At 54.6% G+C, this 17,052-nt stretch overlaps 2 protein-coding genes across 3 annotated transcripts; one reads left to right on the top strand and one right to left on the bottom strand.

The window, feature by feature from the left end:
* Positions 1 to 2,901: 2,901 nt before the first annotated feature.
* On the bottom strand, positions 2,902 to 8,390 carry IRX2-DT (IRX2 divergent transcript). The gene is made up of 3 exons (XM_009448769.5): positions 7,782 to 8,390; positions 7,492 to 7,624; positions 2,902 to 5,224 (listed from the first exon to the last, which is right to left on the bottom strand). Exons 1-3 carry the CDS (start codon positions 7,979 to 7,981, stop codon positions 4,877 to 4,879), a joined length of 681 nt encoding a protein of 226 aa, XP_009447044.2. The 5' UTR covers positions 7,982 to 8,390; the 3' UTR covers positions 2,902 to 4,876.
* A 62-nt stretch (positions 8,391 to 8,452) lies between these two features.
* Positions 8,453 to 13,855, top strand: IRX2 (iroquois homeobox 2). 2 transcript variants are annotated; one of them, XM_009448773.5, is made up of 5 exons: positions 8,453 to 9,081; positions 10,459 to 10,864; positions 11,194 to 11,901; positions 12,630 to 12,705; positions 13,453 to 13,855. In XM_009448773.5, the coding sequence occupies exons 1-4, from the start codon at positions 8,833 to 8,835 to the stop codon at positions 12,680 to 12,682; spliced, it is 1,416 nt and encodes a 471-aa protein (XP_009447048.1). In that variant the 5' UTR covers positions 8,453 to 8,832; the 3' UTR covers positions 12,683 to 12,705; positions 13,453 to 13,855. The 2 variants fall into 2 exon arrangements, with proteins under 2 accessions (XP_009447048.1, XP_526826.2); XM_526826.8 differs by having other exon boundaries at positions 8,454 to 9,081; positions 12,630 to 13,855.
* Positions 13,856 to 17,052: the final 3,197 nt, after the last annotated feature.

Raw genomic sequence — 17,052 nt, 5'->3', positions numbered from 1 at the left:
CCAACATGCCAGGCATGGAGTCAGGGGTTGGGCTGAGGCCAGAGAACCATCCCAACAGGAACCTGCAGCCCTGGCAGCTGCTGCCGCAGAGCTTTGGGAGCCTCCTGGGCCTCTGCTGACCTCCAAGGGGAGAAATAAATGCGAAGTTTACAAGAGGAAGCCACCTGGAGAGCCCCGGCCTGGCGGGGAGCCTGGCTGCAGGCAGAGAGGCAAGGGCTGCAAACACATCACCTTCTAACTACTGACTAGGGCTGGAGTCCACAGGCTGAAGCAGCTCCACAGGGTGGTCAGGCATGTCAGCAGAGGGAGGGCTGGATTTGTGTCACTTTCCAGGAAACAGTACCCTCCTCCCTGCCTAGTTCCAAGCACAGCGAGGAATAGAATCAAATATGCAGACCTCGTGTCTCAGTTCGTTTGCATTGCTATAAAGGAATACCTGAGACTGGTAATTTAACAAGAAAAAATGTTTATTTTGGTTCTTGGTTTTCAGGCTGTACAGGAAGTGTGGTGCCGGCGTCTGCCTCTGGCAAGGCCTCCAGAAGTTTCCAATCACAGCAGAAGGCAATGGGGGATCAGGCATGTCACAGGGCAACAGTGGGAACAAGAGAGAGAAGAGGGAGTCCCAGTTCTCCTGTGAACTCATGACCACTCATTACTGTGCCAAGCAGTTCATGAGGACTTTGCATCCATGGCCTCGACACCTCCCATGAGGTCCACCTCTAATACTGGAGGCCACTCTGCATCCATGACCTCAAAACCTGCCATGAGGCCCGTCTCTAATACTGGAGGCCACGCTGCATCCATGACCTCGACACCTCCCATGAGGCCCGTCTCTAATACTGGAGGCCACGCTGCATCCATGAGCTCGACACCTCCCATGAGGCCCGTCTCTAATACTGGAGGCCACTCTGCATCCATGACCTCGACACCTGCCATGAGGCCCGTCTCTAATACTGGAGGCCACATGTCAGCATGAGATTTGGAGGGAACACACATCCAAACACATCACCTTCTAACTACTGACCAAGGCCAGCCCCGATGGCCTCCCACTGTGCTGGGGCTCTCAGCAGATTTGTATTTGCAAAGATCCAGCTTCTTCTGGCCACAGTGAAGAGAACTAGGCAGAACTGGTTGTTTCTGGAAGGAGCATATGGGCCAGAAAGGCCCTGTGTTCTACGCTGAGAATGAGAGGAGATGTGGAAGGGGAAAGGGCCTGCTGGGAACCTGGAGTCCAGCCGAGCACTGAAGGCCAGCCTTCCCCTCTGCCTCTGACTGCCCTTTTCCTTTCCAGGCTATATTCTTTATACCACAAACACTCTGGAATGAGAAAATGTCAAATGGCATGTAGAAGCATGTCTTTTCCCGTAGACGCATGCGGGTGATGGCGTGCGGCCACACTGTGCCCAGCACACCCAGGCTTGTCCTTTGCCTCCAGAGTGCACCCCTTCCCCTCATGCACCACCATGAGCAAAGTGGGAACCAGGCCCTGGGCTTGGAGAGGAAGTGGAGGGAGGGCCAGGGCTGGGACAGCCTCCGCAGGATGCTCAGGACAGGGGCACAAAGACATGCGTGCAAGTGGAATTCCCTTTAAGGCTAAATGGCAATTCCAAGACATGCTTGGATTTTTTAGAGGTGGGGGAATTGAGACGAGAAAAGAGACATTAAAAATAAAATATTCTAAGAAAGCTGTTTTATTTAAATGAATCCCAAATTAGCACATTATACTTCAGTGCATATGCCACTTTCATAAAAAGCTACTATTTAGTTTTGTCAAAATATAAAATATTTCACATGATGAAAAAATAGAGTAACATAATCCCATGTAACCGGTATTCCAAGGTAAGAATTGTTAACATTTTGCTACAGTTACTTCAGATCTAGTTTTCAGAAATAAAATATGACTAATAGCTTAAGTCCTCCTCCCATGCCCACTCTCCCTCTTTAAAGATTCCTCGGGCCTGAGATGCGTGGGAGACTTTTGTTCCCATGGTGACGCTGCAGCTCCTCCACCCCCACGCCTGTAGACACCACAAAATGTGGCTGTTTGTTTTTAAATTCCATTGTCAGCATCATCCTTCTGTATCCCCGCCCCCAAGGTTACACTTTTAGGAGGCACTCAAGTTGGTACAAGTAGAATGACTTCATCCCCTTTCGCCCCAGGGGACATTCTGTTCCCTGAAATATGCCACGAATTCTTTATCCAGGCCTGGAGTGGTGGCCGTGGAGGAGGCTTGCAGTCTTGCACTCCTGCAAACCATGCTCCAGGGCTGCCTCGTCCCCGCTTCCCCAGCACCTGTGTGCTAGGTGCCAGGGAGCACGCACCTTCTGCGCTTTCAGATGCGGCCAAATGTCTCCCGAATTTCTCTATAGAAATTTAAGCTGCACCGCAGGGAGAGTTTGAACAGTGCACACCCTAGGCCTTGCTGGGTGCCATCGATTGGTGTGAAGAGGCATCTGCTGTTGTCTAGAGATAGACAACCAGTGAATGTGCGCATTCTCAGGCGTCTCCTCTGCGTGGAGGGCTGCCCCATCCCTGTCCCTTTATTTCCCTGGGTGCCTCGTCTTCACCCATTGGCAGTCAGAATTCCTCCTGGTGCTGTAGAACAGTCTCTGTTATTTACATGTGCGGCAAATATCTCCTCCCCCGTTGGGGTTAGCAGTTTATGTTTTGTCCAAGAGAAGTTTTTACTTTTAACACACTCAAATGTATCCATTTTTAAAATTTCTGCATTCCCAGCCATATTAAAAAATAAAAATAAAAAGCAAAGAAAGCAAAACCCAACCCTCCCCTCCCGCTGCCTATATACTCCAGGGGTGTAGGATCCTGCAGAAGGATTTGGGAAGGAGGAGTTCGGTGTGTGCCTGGCCATGTGCTGCCGAGCCCCTGGTCAGGGCTAGCTGTTTCGGGCACACACGCCTAATTTACAGTTGGCAAAGGGTATTCAACACGGCCTCAAGACAAACGCTCTTTAGAGCCTCGCTGGTTGGATTAAAATAATTGTAAAAACACTCGAGGAATTATTTTCTTTTCTCCAGTGTTTCTTGCGAGCGAGGAGTCCTATCTGCTTTCGTCGGGATGGAGCTGACCCCTGCACTCTTCGCAGCCTCCTGGGTGACCGCACACCCCGCGACCCGCACCCCGCACCCCCGCCGAGGCCAGCACCGAGGTGCGCTCTGGTGTTTAAATAGAAGATTGCAGAGCCACGGAGGAGCTGCTGGAGGGACGGAGGGTTGAGGGAGCTAAGTTCTGCTGAAGACTGTCTTGTAAAACACATTTAATAGACAAAACAAAAACAAAACAAAGCCCTGACAACTCCACTTGACCAGAACAGCTTCAGCGAGACGCGCCGACCTCTCCGGGAAGCGCGAGTGCGCGCGTGTCTGCGTCTCTGTGCGGATCTGGGCCTGCCGTGCGCGTGTGTGCAAAGGTGAAACGGCGGCGGAGTTTCAAACATTTCATCTTCGAACCATCTCCTGTTGAGGAACTAAGGCTGCCAGGTCGTTGCTGATTTTGAAGAGGGTCTCTTTCAACTGCGATCCCTTTAAGGAACTCGGCTCTGTCCATTTCCAAGGAATGTCCCTTTTCCTCACTCTCCAGACGCTGCAGGCTCCCCGCGCTGCGCTCCCTCCCAGGCTGGAGCCGCAGCTGGCGGGAAGCGCCGTTTCCAGGGTCTGCCGGGTGAGAGCCGCACACGAGCGGCCCAGCGTGGCGGACCTCGGCCTTGAGCCGCTCGGACGCCTGGCCACGAGGGGCTCCCGACCCGGGCGGGGAGAGGTGCGACCTGGGGGGAGGGGGCGGGGCGCGTAGGAAGGAGGAGGAGAGAGAACAGGGCGAAGCCAGCGCGAGATTAGGAAGGAGAGGAGGATAGAGACGGAGTCGGCGAGATGCTGGAGAATTCAGGATTGTGGGCACCCTGAGCGGGAGAGAAACTTCAGGAAGCACGTCGGAGGCGGGGCATCTGTGGGAGGAAGGCAAATTTTGCAGAGCGCTAAAGGAAGCCGGGAGGGACAAGTTAGCCATGGGGAGACCTCCCAGAAATCCGGAACTAAAAACAGGGCAGTTAAGTAAGCAAGAGCTGGTTAGCTGAATACGAGGTCCCTAGAATGTAAATTATAAATAAATAAGAAAGAAAGAAACGAAAGAAAAAGAAAAGAGCGCGCGCAGGGTCCCGGGTCCAGGCGCTCAGAGCAGCCCGGGCGGGGGCCCTCCCGGCCCACAGTAGCCGCCGCCCCGAGTCCCTGAAGTGGCGCCCGCGTGGCTACTCGGGGATCTCCCAGGCCTCGGGGGCCCATTTGAAAACCTCGAGAGGCCTTGCACATCCTGCCAGGACTGGAGCTGCGGGGACCTTTCAGTCTCCCACGGATGCTCCTCTGCACGTGTTTTCCAGGAAAACATTTAGGCCTCGGAAGCGTCTTTGAGAGCCTAGAAATGCCGGTTGAGCGTGAAATCCAGTCCAACCTACTCACAGAGTACTAGACCTAGAAACGACGTTTGAAAGAGATGTGGGTTCCATGTTGACTTAAATTTTGTTCCATTTATAACAACGCATTTGTTTTCAAAGAAAATAAAAATTTCTTAGCCAAACTTCTCATGTCCCTGGCCCCCTGTTCCTGCCTCGCTCTCTCCCTCGACAAACGCGGGGAGCCCTGGAACGGGAGGGCCGGTGACCGTGAATACGGTAGCGATGTGATTTGATGCATTGAAACCACTTACATTTCCAATGTTACTTCATTAAAGGAAACACACATAGAAGTGTCTATTTCATCTTAATTGCCAAAAAAGTTTGCCACACCCCCGAACGGTAACTGTTTCCCCGCCAGACACCGAAAGCTCATAAGGAACCACAATGAGAAAGGATCAGGAATCGCTTAGGTTTTATTGAAATGCCTCGATGCCGTTTTTTCTTCTTCCCCGAATTAAGCCGCCGTGGGAGGAGGTGGGTCGCGCCCACCGTTGCTGGGACTCGGGCCGGCAGACACGGGCCACAGCGCCCCCTCGCCACCCGCGCGCACGACTCCTGGCCTGCGTCGCCTCCTTCCGTCCCGGCGACACGGAGGACGGCGCCGCGCCCGGCGAGCGCCCCGGCCTTCTCAGTCGGCCGCGTTCCCGGGGAGACCCCGAGCCCGAGCCTCCGGGGCCGGCTGTTCCTCGCGCTCGGCCTCGCAGGAAATCCCCGCTCGCTGAAACTTGCGTGTCCACGTAGACTCGTTCTAAATTCTTTGGCTGTTGCAGGGACAATAAAGAAAAATAGAAACAGTGTTAATTTTTTCCCCACCTCCTAGGGCACACGTAGGAAAGGGGGCAGAGCCCACCATGAACCTGAAACTGCCCACCGCCTGGGTTACCGTGACCAGGGGTCGCGTTTGCAAAGCAGTTACTGGGTTTTCCCTGCGTGCCTGCTCATTCCCTCCCTCCAGCTCGGACGGCAACTGAAAAGCCTCAGAAGCCAAGTGCCGGGCCCTCCCCAGCGACCCCACAGGCCTGAGCACCCCGCCTCGCCCTTGAGCAAAACATCCCAGGCCCTCCTCTTCGGGAGCCGCGGCCTTGCAGCCCTCGTGGCCCCGAGACCGAGTCCGGGCTGAGCCCGCCACCCTGTCAGGCAGCCTCGCCGGGACCGCCGCGCCAAGACTCCACGCTGGCAGCATGTTTTCTCATGATTGATTTTTTTTTAAGAAGAAGAAGACCAAGCCAACTTTAACTTAAGAAGAAGGAATGTGATTTTTTTCTTTAATATCAGAGAGCTTTAAAGCAAAACGGAGTTTATATATTTCAATAACAATGACGAGTGTTAAGTTTTTAATGTCCCTGCGTAGGCATTTTAATTTGCTACAGTCACTACCAATAAAAACGGCATGTAGTAAGAGTCGACTGTTTAATAGTGCAAGGTAGACGGTTTTTATTAGTAACAGGCAGCAGCGGTATGGAAAATTTAGATTTCAGTGGAGGAGTATAATTGCTAAGGGGAAAATACACACAGGACGTGAAGAGGCCATCTTCAAACTCCCAACACTGAGCTAAAGAGAGGGGAAGGGCAGGCGGCGTTTCTGGAGATGCACCCTGGGTGAGGGGACCCTCCCCGCCACTGCACGTGTCTGGTTATATATTTAATTGATGTCAGAATCGACTGTATCCGGAGCAGACACTCCAGCTCCAAACTGAGGATGTTTGTATAATAACTGGCTGTTTTCTCTTCTGCCCCTGGCAGAGGTCCGGCGGGGGGAGGGGGGTGGGTCAAGGGAGGGGGAGGGAGGATGAGCCCCAAATGCTAATGAAACCACAGCGGGAACCGCTCTTTAGAAATGGAAATACTCCAGGCCAGTGCTCCCTGGTGATAAAAATTACACCCGATTTTTTTTTTTCATTTAAACTGATCTGATCGTAAAGGAACCCTAAAGGTTGCCATCTGATCTGCCAGTGTTTGTGTTTGCCATCCAGCGTGTGGGCCTCTCATTTACCCCTCTTCTTGGAGGAATTCCCTCCCAGGAAGCGCAAAAATGTCGCAGACTGTCGACGGCTTGCCCAACCCGGCTGCTTTCTCTCTCTCTCTGTTTTTCAGCTCTATAGTAATTGATTAAAAATATCTGTCCTGGACTGAATTAGGATGTCCCATGTGGAGTCGCAACAAGGTTGAAACCCCCCGCTGGGTCGTTGCAGGGGGCCCAGCCTGTGGGAACGGGGTGTCTGTGGGTGGAGGGAGAGGTGGTCGTGGGTGTGTGTGCGTGTGTTGAGATGGCCTGAAGAGGATGTGTGCAGGATGGGGGTGTGGTTTGTAGGAAGAGTAGTGGGGGAGCAGTGTGGGCGAAGGGGTGGGTGGGATAACTGGTAGGGGGCGAGTGGCTCGGCTCGGGAGCTCCTGGCGGGAGGGGTAACGTGCCTGGACCGCGCCTACCGGGAGCCTGCCGGCTCAGGAGGAGCCATCCTCAAGCACAGCACTGCAGTTTGCAACTGGTTCCCTTGCACCTGGGGAAAGACAGCCTGACGCCGTGAGTGTTTCTCTTGCGCCCTGGACCAGACTGGCAACCCGGGCTCCGCTCCCTCCGCGCCGCTGCAGCCGCACCACAGGGAGGCCGCAACATGCCCTGCGTCCTGAGATCACTAAGGCCGCTCCGCAGGCTGCAGGGCCAGCAGGGGTGCAGGAGTCGGCTGCAGGCCTGAGCTGAGGCCCGCCCCAGGCCACTGCGCTCTCTCTTCTCCACCGCACCCACCCGAGACGGCTTCCGAGGATAGAGGCACCTGCTGGGTTGGTGCTCCCAATAGGCCAGCACAGACCTGACACTCTTCCATCCCCCTGAGCGCCCCCCATAGGTGACCCTTCAGAGTGGGCAGCCAGACGCCCTCTTCGGCCATCCCCGAGTGGAAAAGGGATGGAGAAGCGTGATGGGGACAGGGTTCTAGGAAGCTGGGGTCCTAGGAACTCTCGCCAACCGCCTCGCTTCTGAGCCCCGCAAGGCAACCGCCCCCCTACTCCAGCCGCGCGTCACCTGAGCTACCTGTAATGCCCACTGCACCGGCGGCGCCAACCTGAGCTCCTGCCCGTTCTCGACGTGACTGGGAGGCTTCAGGTCCTGCCAGAGGCGGTTTGTCAGGTAACAATCATCCCCCCAGTGTTTTGACAACACAAATCTGAAAGAGGAGTCAACTTAGAAAAACAAAATAAAATAAAACTCTTTAGGGGACGGCGTCTTCTTAGCTGCAGCCCTGGCGGCATTCCCAACAGTGGAAAGTCTTAACGTTCAGGGCCCCGGGGGTTGCGCTGCGGATTTGGGGGCAGAAAGCTCACCTCAGGGCCCTCCTGGCACTTCGCAACCAAGGCGCCCCGGATCCAGGTCCATGCTGGGCGGAGTGGACCGCGAGGGGTAGGCGACCAGACGCGAGGCCACGAGGGGAGCCTCGGGCCAGGAGGCAGAGCAGGTCCGGGACCGTGGAAGTGAGAGCCGCGCGCACTGCCCGGAGGAAGACCCAAGCCGCGGGCGCCACCATCCTGACCTCCCCACTTCCCTGCGACTTCCGGATTGGACACAGGGGCCGGGCCTCCTCGGGGTGCACAGCGGGGCAGGCTGTGAGTCCCCTAATTGGACCCGGCCTGGCCTGACCGCGGGAGGCCTCTGCCTAGTCCGTGCGGGTGGAGAAGGGGGTGGGGGCGGGGTAGTGGCTGGAAGGGGCGGGGGCCGGGCAGGGGCGAAGACGGTGGCCGGGGACGGTGGGAGCCGGCCGGAGCCGGGCAGGGGACGTGGCTCCGAGTGGATGGGAGTGGGAGGGGTGCGCGCCGGGGCACGCAGCGCGGCCGGGCTGGGCTGCAGGTCCGCGAGCCGCGGGCTGGGGCCGGAGCTGCTAGAGAGGCGGCTGCGCCACAAAAGCCTGCCGGTCCCTCCCGCCGCCCGCCTCCGTCGCCTCCGCCCTCCCCCGCCTCCCTCCCGTCTCTCTGCCCCTCCCCCGGCCGCGGCCAGGAGGCTGCAGCGGGCGGAGCAGGGGAGGGGCGGGCCCCCGAATATGCAGATGAGCGCGTGATGGACAGCTGCGCGTTCCAATGTCCCTCGGAAACTCGAGCGCTCCTTCCTCAACTCCTCACTCCCGACTCCAGACTCCCCCAAACCCCGACCGCCGGCCTGGCGCGCGGCTGCGCCCACCGGCTCCGCGCTGCTGCCGCCGCCACCGCCACCCCGCCGCCGCCCCGGCCCGCGGGCCGCCCAGGCTAGTACCCGGGCCGGCCTGCCTCCGCCCGCCGTCCGGGTGCCCGCCGCCGCGCCGCGCCCCGGCCGGGCGTGGATGGAGGGCGCCGCGCGCCCTGCCCGCTGCTCGGCGTGACGCGGGCCCCGCGCCCCGCGCCCACCATGTCCTACCCGCAGGGCTACCTGTACCAGGCGCCCGGCTCGCTGGCGCTCTACTCGTGCCCGGCCTACGGCGCGTCGGCTTTGGCGGCTCCGCGCAGCGAGGAGCTGGCGCGCTCGGCGTCGGGCTCGGCGTTCAGCCCCTACCCGGGCTCGGCGGCCTTCACGGCGCAGGCGGCCACCGGCTTCGGGAGCCCGCTGCAGTACTCGGCCGACGCCGCCGCCGCCGCCGCCGGCTTCCCGTCCTACATGGTAACCGGGCGCGGGCGGGACGCGGGACTCCTGGGCGCCGGGACCCAGACGGGGCGCAGGCGGAGCGGGGCTCGGGTTCGGCGGGCGGGGGCCGCCGGGAATGTGGCGCGGCTGGCGACTCAGGAGTCGCCGGCTCGGTTGGCCGCCCCGCAGGCTGAGCCGGGCCCCGGGTGGGGAGGGCAGCGCGGCCGGCGGGGACGTCCCTGAGCCCGGCCGGGACCCGCGCGCCCCCCGCGCGTCCCCTCGGCTCGCCGGCTGATTTTCTCTGAGAGCCTGGGAAGTGCGTCTCCGCCGGGGCCGGGGTCTGGCGCCGTTTGTCCCTGGTTCCCGCACCGCAGCCTGGGGAGGCGTTGGGAGCGGGCTGTGTGCTCGCCTGCATTGGCGTGGGGCGCGAGGGTCCGCGTCACTGCGGCCTCTGGGCCGACGGCCGGGCGGTTCGCATTCACTCGCGGGGCTCAGGGCGGTGGGGGTCACCGAGTGAGGCCCAGGAGCCGAGCATTCAGCTGCGGCTCCGGAGTCCGGCCCGAGGCGCCCAGGTTTCGGCCTTACTCTGTCCAGCGGACCACGCTTTCAAATATCGTGCTTGCGGGCGTGTGACCCGCTAAGGGCCGCCTGAGTCCTCCGTGGCCCGAGCGCAGCTCCTGCTCCGGCGACCTGGGGGCGGCTCGCGAGTCTCGAGGTTACTGAGCTGGGCCAGGCCCGGGCCGCGGCGAAGCACGTTACGGGCGATTGAGGCCATTACGGGGTTGTCGCGACTGCCGGCCCTCGGCGGAATTTCTGGGCAGCGACCGAGTCGCTGGGGCCTTGGCGAAGGCTGCAAATGCCTCGAATTTAAACGTTAAAGGATGAATTAAAATGCTAATTACGGCGTATTTGAAGAATTCGAAACCGTGACTGGCTTCTGAGTTGCAAATTGGATTTGCCCAGCTTTAGAGCAGTGAATAGTGAATTGGGGGCTCTGGGGTGTTTTTTTAACCATATAAGTGCGGGGAAGAGGGAGTAGGGGGAGGCAGCCGCACTCCAAGCATCTGCAGAAATTTAGATATCAAAGAGCTACCTGTGGGCCTGTGTGCGCGCACGTGCAAGGGTTTGTGTACATTGCCACGAGCGGCTCCGGAACACTTAGGGGAAGATGGGTCATTTTAGGAAAGTGAAATAGTTCAAAAATTCGAGAATAAAACTGCGGTACTTTTTGTGATCAACAGCTGGTCCCGAATCACACTGCGTTTTTCCTGCTCTTTTGCGGCGGGAAGCGCAGCCCCAGAGCCAGACTCACGGGGGGAACGGTGGCCGTGGGCGGGCGGAGGGGTGGCATCCTCTGGCTGGTTGCCCGCGGGGTCTCCGCATACTCCACTCACAGGCTCTTGTTGGTTCCAGGGCGCACCCTACGACGCGCACACCACCGGCATGACCGGCGCCATCAGCTACCACCCGTACGGCAGCGCGGCCTACCCGTACCAGCTCAACGACCCCGCGTACCGCAAGAACGCCACGCGGGACGCCACGGCCACTCTCAAGGCCTGGCTCAACGAGCACCGCAAGAACCCTTACCCCACCAAGGGCGAGAAGATCATGCTAGCCATCATCACCAAGATGACCCTCACCCAGGTCTCCACCTGGTTCGCCAACGCGCGCCGGCGCCTCAAGAAGGAGAACAAGATGACCTGGGCCCCGAGAAACAAAAGCGAAGATGAGGACGAGGACGAGGGCGACGCGACCAGAAGCAAGGACGAGAGTCCCGACAAGGCGCAGGAGGGCACGGAGACCTCGGCAGAGGACGAAGGTGAGCGGGCAGCGGCCGGCGCAAGGTCTCGGGGCGCTTTCTTCCCAGGCGGGGCACAGAGCTAAGGCGGGGAGGACGTTGCCCGCCGGACACCCCAGGTCCGGGCCGGAGCCCCAGCCGCACCACATTGCCCTGGGGTCGCCGGGATTTGAGCGAGCGATTCCTCGGGCGCTTCCCGGGGAGGTCAGGCTCCGCCTGTCACGTGGCCGGGTGGGGGCGAGGTGAGGGGTCCCGTGGGGAGGGCCCAGTGCCGCAGGACAGGGGGCGGAGGGGGCTCCAGGTGCCTGCGCTGTCCCCTCGTGCCACCCACCGTGCCCGCGCCCCCACAGGGATCAGCCTGCACGTGGACTCGCTCACGGATCACTCGTGCTCGGCCGAGTCGGACGGGGAGAAGCTTCCGTGCCGCGCCGGGGACCCCCTGTGCGAATCGGGCTCGGAGTGCAAGGACAAGTATGACGACCTGGAGGACGACGAGGACGACGACGAGGAGGGCGAGCGGGGCCTGGCGCCGCCCAAGCCCGTGACCTCGTCGCCGCTTACCGGCTTGGAGGCGCCGCTGCTGAGCCCCCCGCCCGAGGCCGCGCCCCGCGGTGGCCGCAAGACGCCCCAGGGCAGCCGGACGTCTCCGGGCGCGCCGCCCCCCGCCAGCAAGCCCAAGCTGTGGTCGCTGGCCGAGATCGCCACTTCGGACCTCAAGCAGCCGAGCCTGGGCCCGGGCTGCGGGCCACCGGGGCTCCCCGCGGCCGCCGCGCCGGCCTCAACCGGGGCACCGCCAGGAGGCTCGCCCTACCCTGCCTCGCCGCTGCTGGGCCGCCCCCTCTACTACACGTCGCCCTTCTACGGCAACTACACAAACTACGGGAACTTGAACGCGGCGCTGCAGGGCCAGGGTCTCCTGCGGTACAACTCTGCGGCCGCGGCCCCCGGCGAGGCCCTGCACACCGCGCCAAAGGCGGCCAGCGACGCGGGCAAGGCGGGCGCGCACCCGCTCGAGTCCCACTACCGGCCCCCGGGCGGCGGCTACGAGCCCAAGAAAGGTAGGCAGCCCGCGGCCGGGGGCGCCCGGGAGGGGAGGGAGAGCCAGCCCCGGGGAGGCGGAGCGCCCGGGAGACCCGAGGGAGGGTCCGGGAAGAAGATCCAGGGGGCCACTCCTGGGACCCAGAATTAGCAGAGTGAGGGCGGAGGGCGAGATGGAAGCCAAAGAAGGTGTGGCCCTGTTTTTAGACTTGCCCTGTTATTATTTATTTTTACTTAATTTACTGTTATTTTGACTATTACTATCGTGGCTGTCTTAGTTTCGGCAAACCCATATTGCCACGAAATTCAAATTACAGCGTGTCGCCCTAATGGGCCTGGGTGTGTTTCGGTGTCTTGTTAAGGAGTCAGAGTTGAATCCGCTTTTCTGCCGTTGGCTAGAAGCAAACAGAACGTTCCAGTTACTCTCAGAGGCGTTTTGTCTTCAAAAGATAAAATCAAATGTTTTTTCCGTTTTTTGTTGTTGTCGTTGTTCGGAAAGAAAACCGTTTTTTCCCCTGCGCTATGTTGCCTGTGTTGCTCCTAAGTCAGGCTACCCGAAAGAGGAGTTCAAGGGGGGAAGTTAAGAACTAGGGAACGTCACCAAAAGTCGTCTCAGATAGCGGCCCTGGAGACAGTCGGTTTCCCAAACTGCTGTTTGCCTGGGAGTGGAGGATGGTGGGTGCACGGTGGTCTGCGCAGCCAGCAGGCTGTGGGGTCGGTTCTGACTAACTGCCCACTCCCCTGACAGATGCCAGCGAGGGCTGCACCGTGGTTGGCGGGGGCGTCCAGCCCTACCTATAGAAGGGCCGAGCACAGCAATGCAAGTAAGTGGGCACCCTGTTGCTTCCCAGACCCTCTGGAGCCTCCCAGCACCAACTTGCTTAATGTGTTTTTCTTGCTTCTGGTCATGGGGTTAGAAGACAGAGCATTTCAATCTTGTCCAGCTTTTCTTTCCTTAAGGGGGAAACTATATTTTCTGTTTTATAGATTCCCTCTTTTTGGCACAAGTTCTATCACTCCTTTACCTAGGGAAGGAAAAAATATATATATATATATGTGTGTGTGTGTGTAATATATATATGTATATATATGTACATGTATATATATAGTACATGTGTATATATATATTACACACTACTGTTGTTTTCTTTTGAAACAATAGATTATTAAAATCTGGGCATTTATATGCAATTTAGAGCCATTTTTACTATGCTAGACACATAATAGACACATACTTTGATGAGCTTGGGCTACCAAAACTTGGAGTAGCAAAAACCTTTATAGATGATGTTTGCAAAATAAGACTGAAGAGACACGAGGCGTACTAGTCTTTTATCAGCCCTGCCCAACCTCCCCTCCACCCATGTCCAAGTGGACAGGACTCTGACATTCTCCCGGGGCTCACAACAGTATCTCAAAAAATATGTTGCTTTGCAACGAGTCAGAATTACTAATCATAGATCTTGAAGATAAGAAAGATTTGGAACCACTTCAGATCAACTCGTTTTTATAATGGTGTTGTTGTGGAACTGAAAGATTGGGGATGATTTGGTTTTTTCCTTGGTCCACAGGTAGGTGTCACAATTGCTTTGAAAAAAAAAAAAAAAAAGTCAGCAGGCCATTCTCTCTTCCCAAGCTCATAAATTTACAGATACAACAAACAGATGTCTAAATCCAGACCACATCTTGTGCCACTGTAAAAGAGAAGGATCCACACAGCACTGTCAGCCCACAGACTCTAACAATTGGAAGAGACTATTGTTGGACATATGTGAATTTGTTGGCATAGTATAGTTTCCCCGATGTACGTGTGACTTTTGAAAACAATCTGTTTTTCTCAGGATATCTTGAATTGATCACTTCATTGCCACGGTATATATTCTATAGGTGTGATAGGGTTTACTGTAAAGTTTCTTTGTAAAAGATGTACACAGTAGAAATAAAACGTGATGGAAGAACTTGAGTACTTCAGAAGTGGAAACAAATTTGATATTTATTTTTATAATGATATAAAGCTTCTAGTAATTTATGCAAGTTGTATTGCAATGGAATCTAAACTTTTTGTAAATAAATTCTGCCTGGTTTTTATTTGAACATTGCTGGTTATACAATCTTTGTTGGTTGTTTAACACGAATTCTTTACTAATTTATATCTTAAATTGTAAATAAAAACAGACTAGTCTACAATAATATGGTGTTTGGGGCTTATTTTTCCTAGAAGAATGATTTGGGGTAGAGCTGTAGTGAATAACCTCCAGGTGATCTGACCTCACCTTTTTAATGAAAACCTATGTGAAATAAACTCTCCTTTCTCTCCTGAGCATTGAAAAAAAAAAAAAAAAAAAAAAGGCAGATGGAAGAGAAGTATATAATCGGGAGAAACATGTGCTGTAGATGATTTCTATACAGGTATTGCAAAAAAAACCAAAAAACATAAGATTTTTGTGCCCTGAGTATGCTAATTACTTGTTAGTGTAAATTTTTAAAACTTGGCAAAATAAAATGATCTGACACCCTATGCATTTTATATTTATTTCTGATGCTGGCCTCTTGAACCTCCTCAGTAAACCAAACTGGAGAATAATATTGATAATGGAGAGTCACACCCCCCCACCAATAAATTACTGATGGAAATAATTGTTTTTTTTAAAGCCTGAATTATCCAAATTGGCCTAATTATTCAAATTTATGGAAGGATTTCTTAACTCTCCTTTTCCTATAATGCACATTAAACCTAGGGTGAGGATCTGGGGGAGGGACTTACTTTCCTTTCAGTGGCTCTTACTCTTACCCTGGGGGAAAAGAAACCTTTAAACAACCTTAGACTACTGCCTCTTTATTGTGTTACTCACTTTCTAATTATAGGACAAGTCTAAAATTTGTAGTCAAGTAACATATCCCCTTTGATTAGTATCATAAAAGTAGCAAGCCTGTCACTTTAATTTTCAGCAAAATTATATGGGTATCCATATAATGTAATTTCAGAGAAGAAATGAACAATCATTTATTTCCTCTCGAAAGATAAATTGAGTGAATATAACTTACGGTTATAAAACAAGAATAATAGCTTCTTAGATTGCCCTTTAATCAATCATACACTTATTTTTCAAGAGGTTCATCTATTTTATTCCATGATTAATAATGTTGCAGCATGAGAGCATTATTGGATCCCAGCGGGGGAGGTCTGGGATGCTTTTAGCTGCTTTGGAATGGTCAGTTGGGGTTCATTATGGGCTGATATTGAACAATTTATAAAATCTTGTCTAAACATCTGCCAGCTCCGATAGGCCAATGTGTCTGAGGATGGGAAATTGCTGGACCAGTTGATATTGACAAACGGATCTCTCTCTAGTGGCTTTTTTTGCCATAGAAATTAGTGGCCTCTTGCTGGGGTCTTGTTAGAAAGGGTATTTGAAAGTAATCTTAGATACTTGAGGCCAAGCCAGGGGACTGTTAACTGGACACAGAGCCATACCGATGGGGAGAAGTGATTGTGGTTTGACTGTGGAGAAGGGGGGCAGAACCAGGTTTCTGTTTTCTGTTATTTCTTATGTATTTTGTTAGTTTTAAATATTGAAGCATTTGGTGGAGGTCAGACATAAAGTAAATCTGTGTGGTGGAGAACTATTTTTCTGTCTTCTCTGCCTCTCCTAGTAATAGATATGAGCGTGTGTGGAGCTGAGCTATCTATTGGCAGGAGGAAAGATTTTTCACATGGTAAGCTTTGCCACTCTGGCAGTGTATCTGGAAACAAACACATCTGAGGTCTGGAGGGTAAAAGGGGGATTGAGTATATTTGCTTGTTTTGGTTTTAGAAATAAAACCTTCATAGACTTTTCATAGAGATAATGATTTTCCCCTTCAGGAAGCGTTTTAGATTGTTGTCTGAAGGTCTTATGTAGCTTGCTTTTATTAATATTACCCATATTTCCTAAATCAGCAGGAAATAAATTGCACATGGCAGCAATGTCTCTGCTATATGTAATGTTATAACTAGAGTAATTGGAAGACTTCTGTGAAAAGTATGAAAGTTAACAATATTTAACAAAATAAACACGGAAAGATCATGCACTCTAATGAAGATACAACATTTAAGGCAGTACATTTCTTAAGTGTGAGAGTAGAAAAGCTAAGCCAAAATTAACCTTTGCGCTTATATTCAGGCATTGGAGCAGGGGTAAAAGCCGCCTCCCTTTGGAACGAGGAAGATTGTTTTACCTGAACATGCGATCCCTGTTCCCTTTCAACACACACACACACACACACACACACACACACACACGACTCCATTCTCTGGGAGGACATGCACATTTCAATTGGTGAAAACTCAAAGCAGCTCAGGAGATTAGCCAAGGCTAAGGAAGCTTCTTTGATGTTTATATGCCCAACAAATTATTAAAGATTTCCATAACTTACCCACTCTGTCTCCTGACCTGAATTTCCTTCTAGAGAACTTGATTTCTAAAATATACACTAAGAACCTAAAACCTGCAGGTGTTTAGAGGGATCTTTTTAAAGAAATGTAGAGTGATTTATGAGCTCCTCTCCATGCTGGTCATTGGAAAAGATGAACGAGGAAGGAAGGAGAGAGAAAGACAGAGAGATCTTTCACTGGAGAGGGAAGCTAATGGGGTCTGAATTTTATTTTTGCTGTAAAATTTTCATAGTCAAAAATTACCTAGCCCTCCAAGATAGAAGTTTGCTGTTGTTGACTGAGGCCGGGGAGACGTCGGCAAAACGGGGCGACCAGGAGCAGATGGGCTTTGGGGCGGTGGCCTTGGCTTTGCTGCGGGTGCAGGCCTGGGCGCGCTCCCGGCTCCGCGGCCCGGCGCCCGCGTGGTGGATCCGCGACAGCCCTTCTGCTCTCCGCGGCCCAGGGTTTCCTTAGAGCTGATTTATCGGAATTCGCGCTTTAATCTCAGGTGGGCCCCGGGGGCCGGGCGCTGCCGAGAGCACCGGGGCGCTTGCCCGGCGGCCGGCGCGGGCGCTGCCTCCCGCGCCCGTCAAATGTCAACATTTGTTCCCAATAAAAGAGTTATTGTTTCTGCAAAGCTGCCCAGCAACTGCCTTTGAAACTTGAAAAGAACTTCATCCACCTTTGTCTGATGCGAGGAAGGAGGGGCGGGGAGCGGAGAGAGGAAGGGGGCTGGGTGCTAGGGGCCTAGAGGGGC

Source organism: Pan troglodytes, chromosome 4 (genome assembly GCF_028858775.2).
Source record: "Pan troglodytes isolate AG18354 chromosome 4, NHGRI_mPanTro3-v2.0_pri, whole genome shotgun sequence".
Lineage (NCBI taxonomy): Eukaryota > Metazoa > Chordata > Mammalia > Primates > Hominidae > Pan > Pan troglodytes.
The sequence above is the reverse complement of the archived record's forward strand: the minus strand, read 5'-3'. Positions and strand labels throughout refer to the sequence as shown.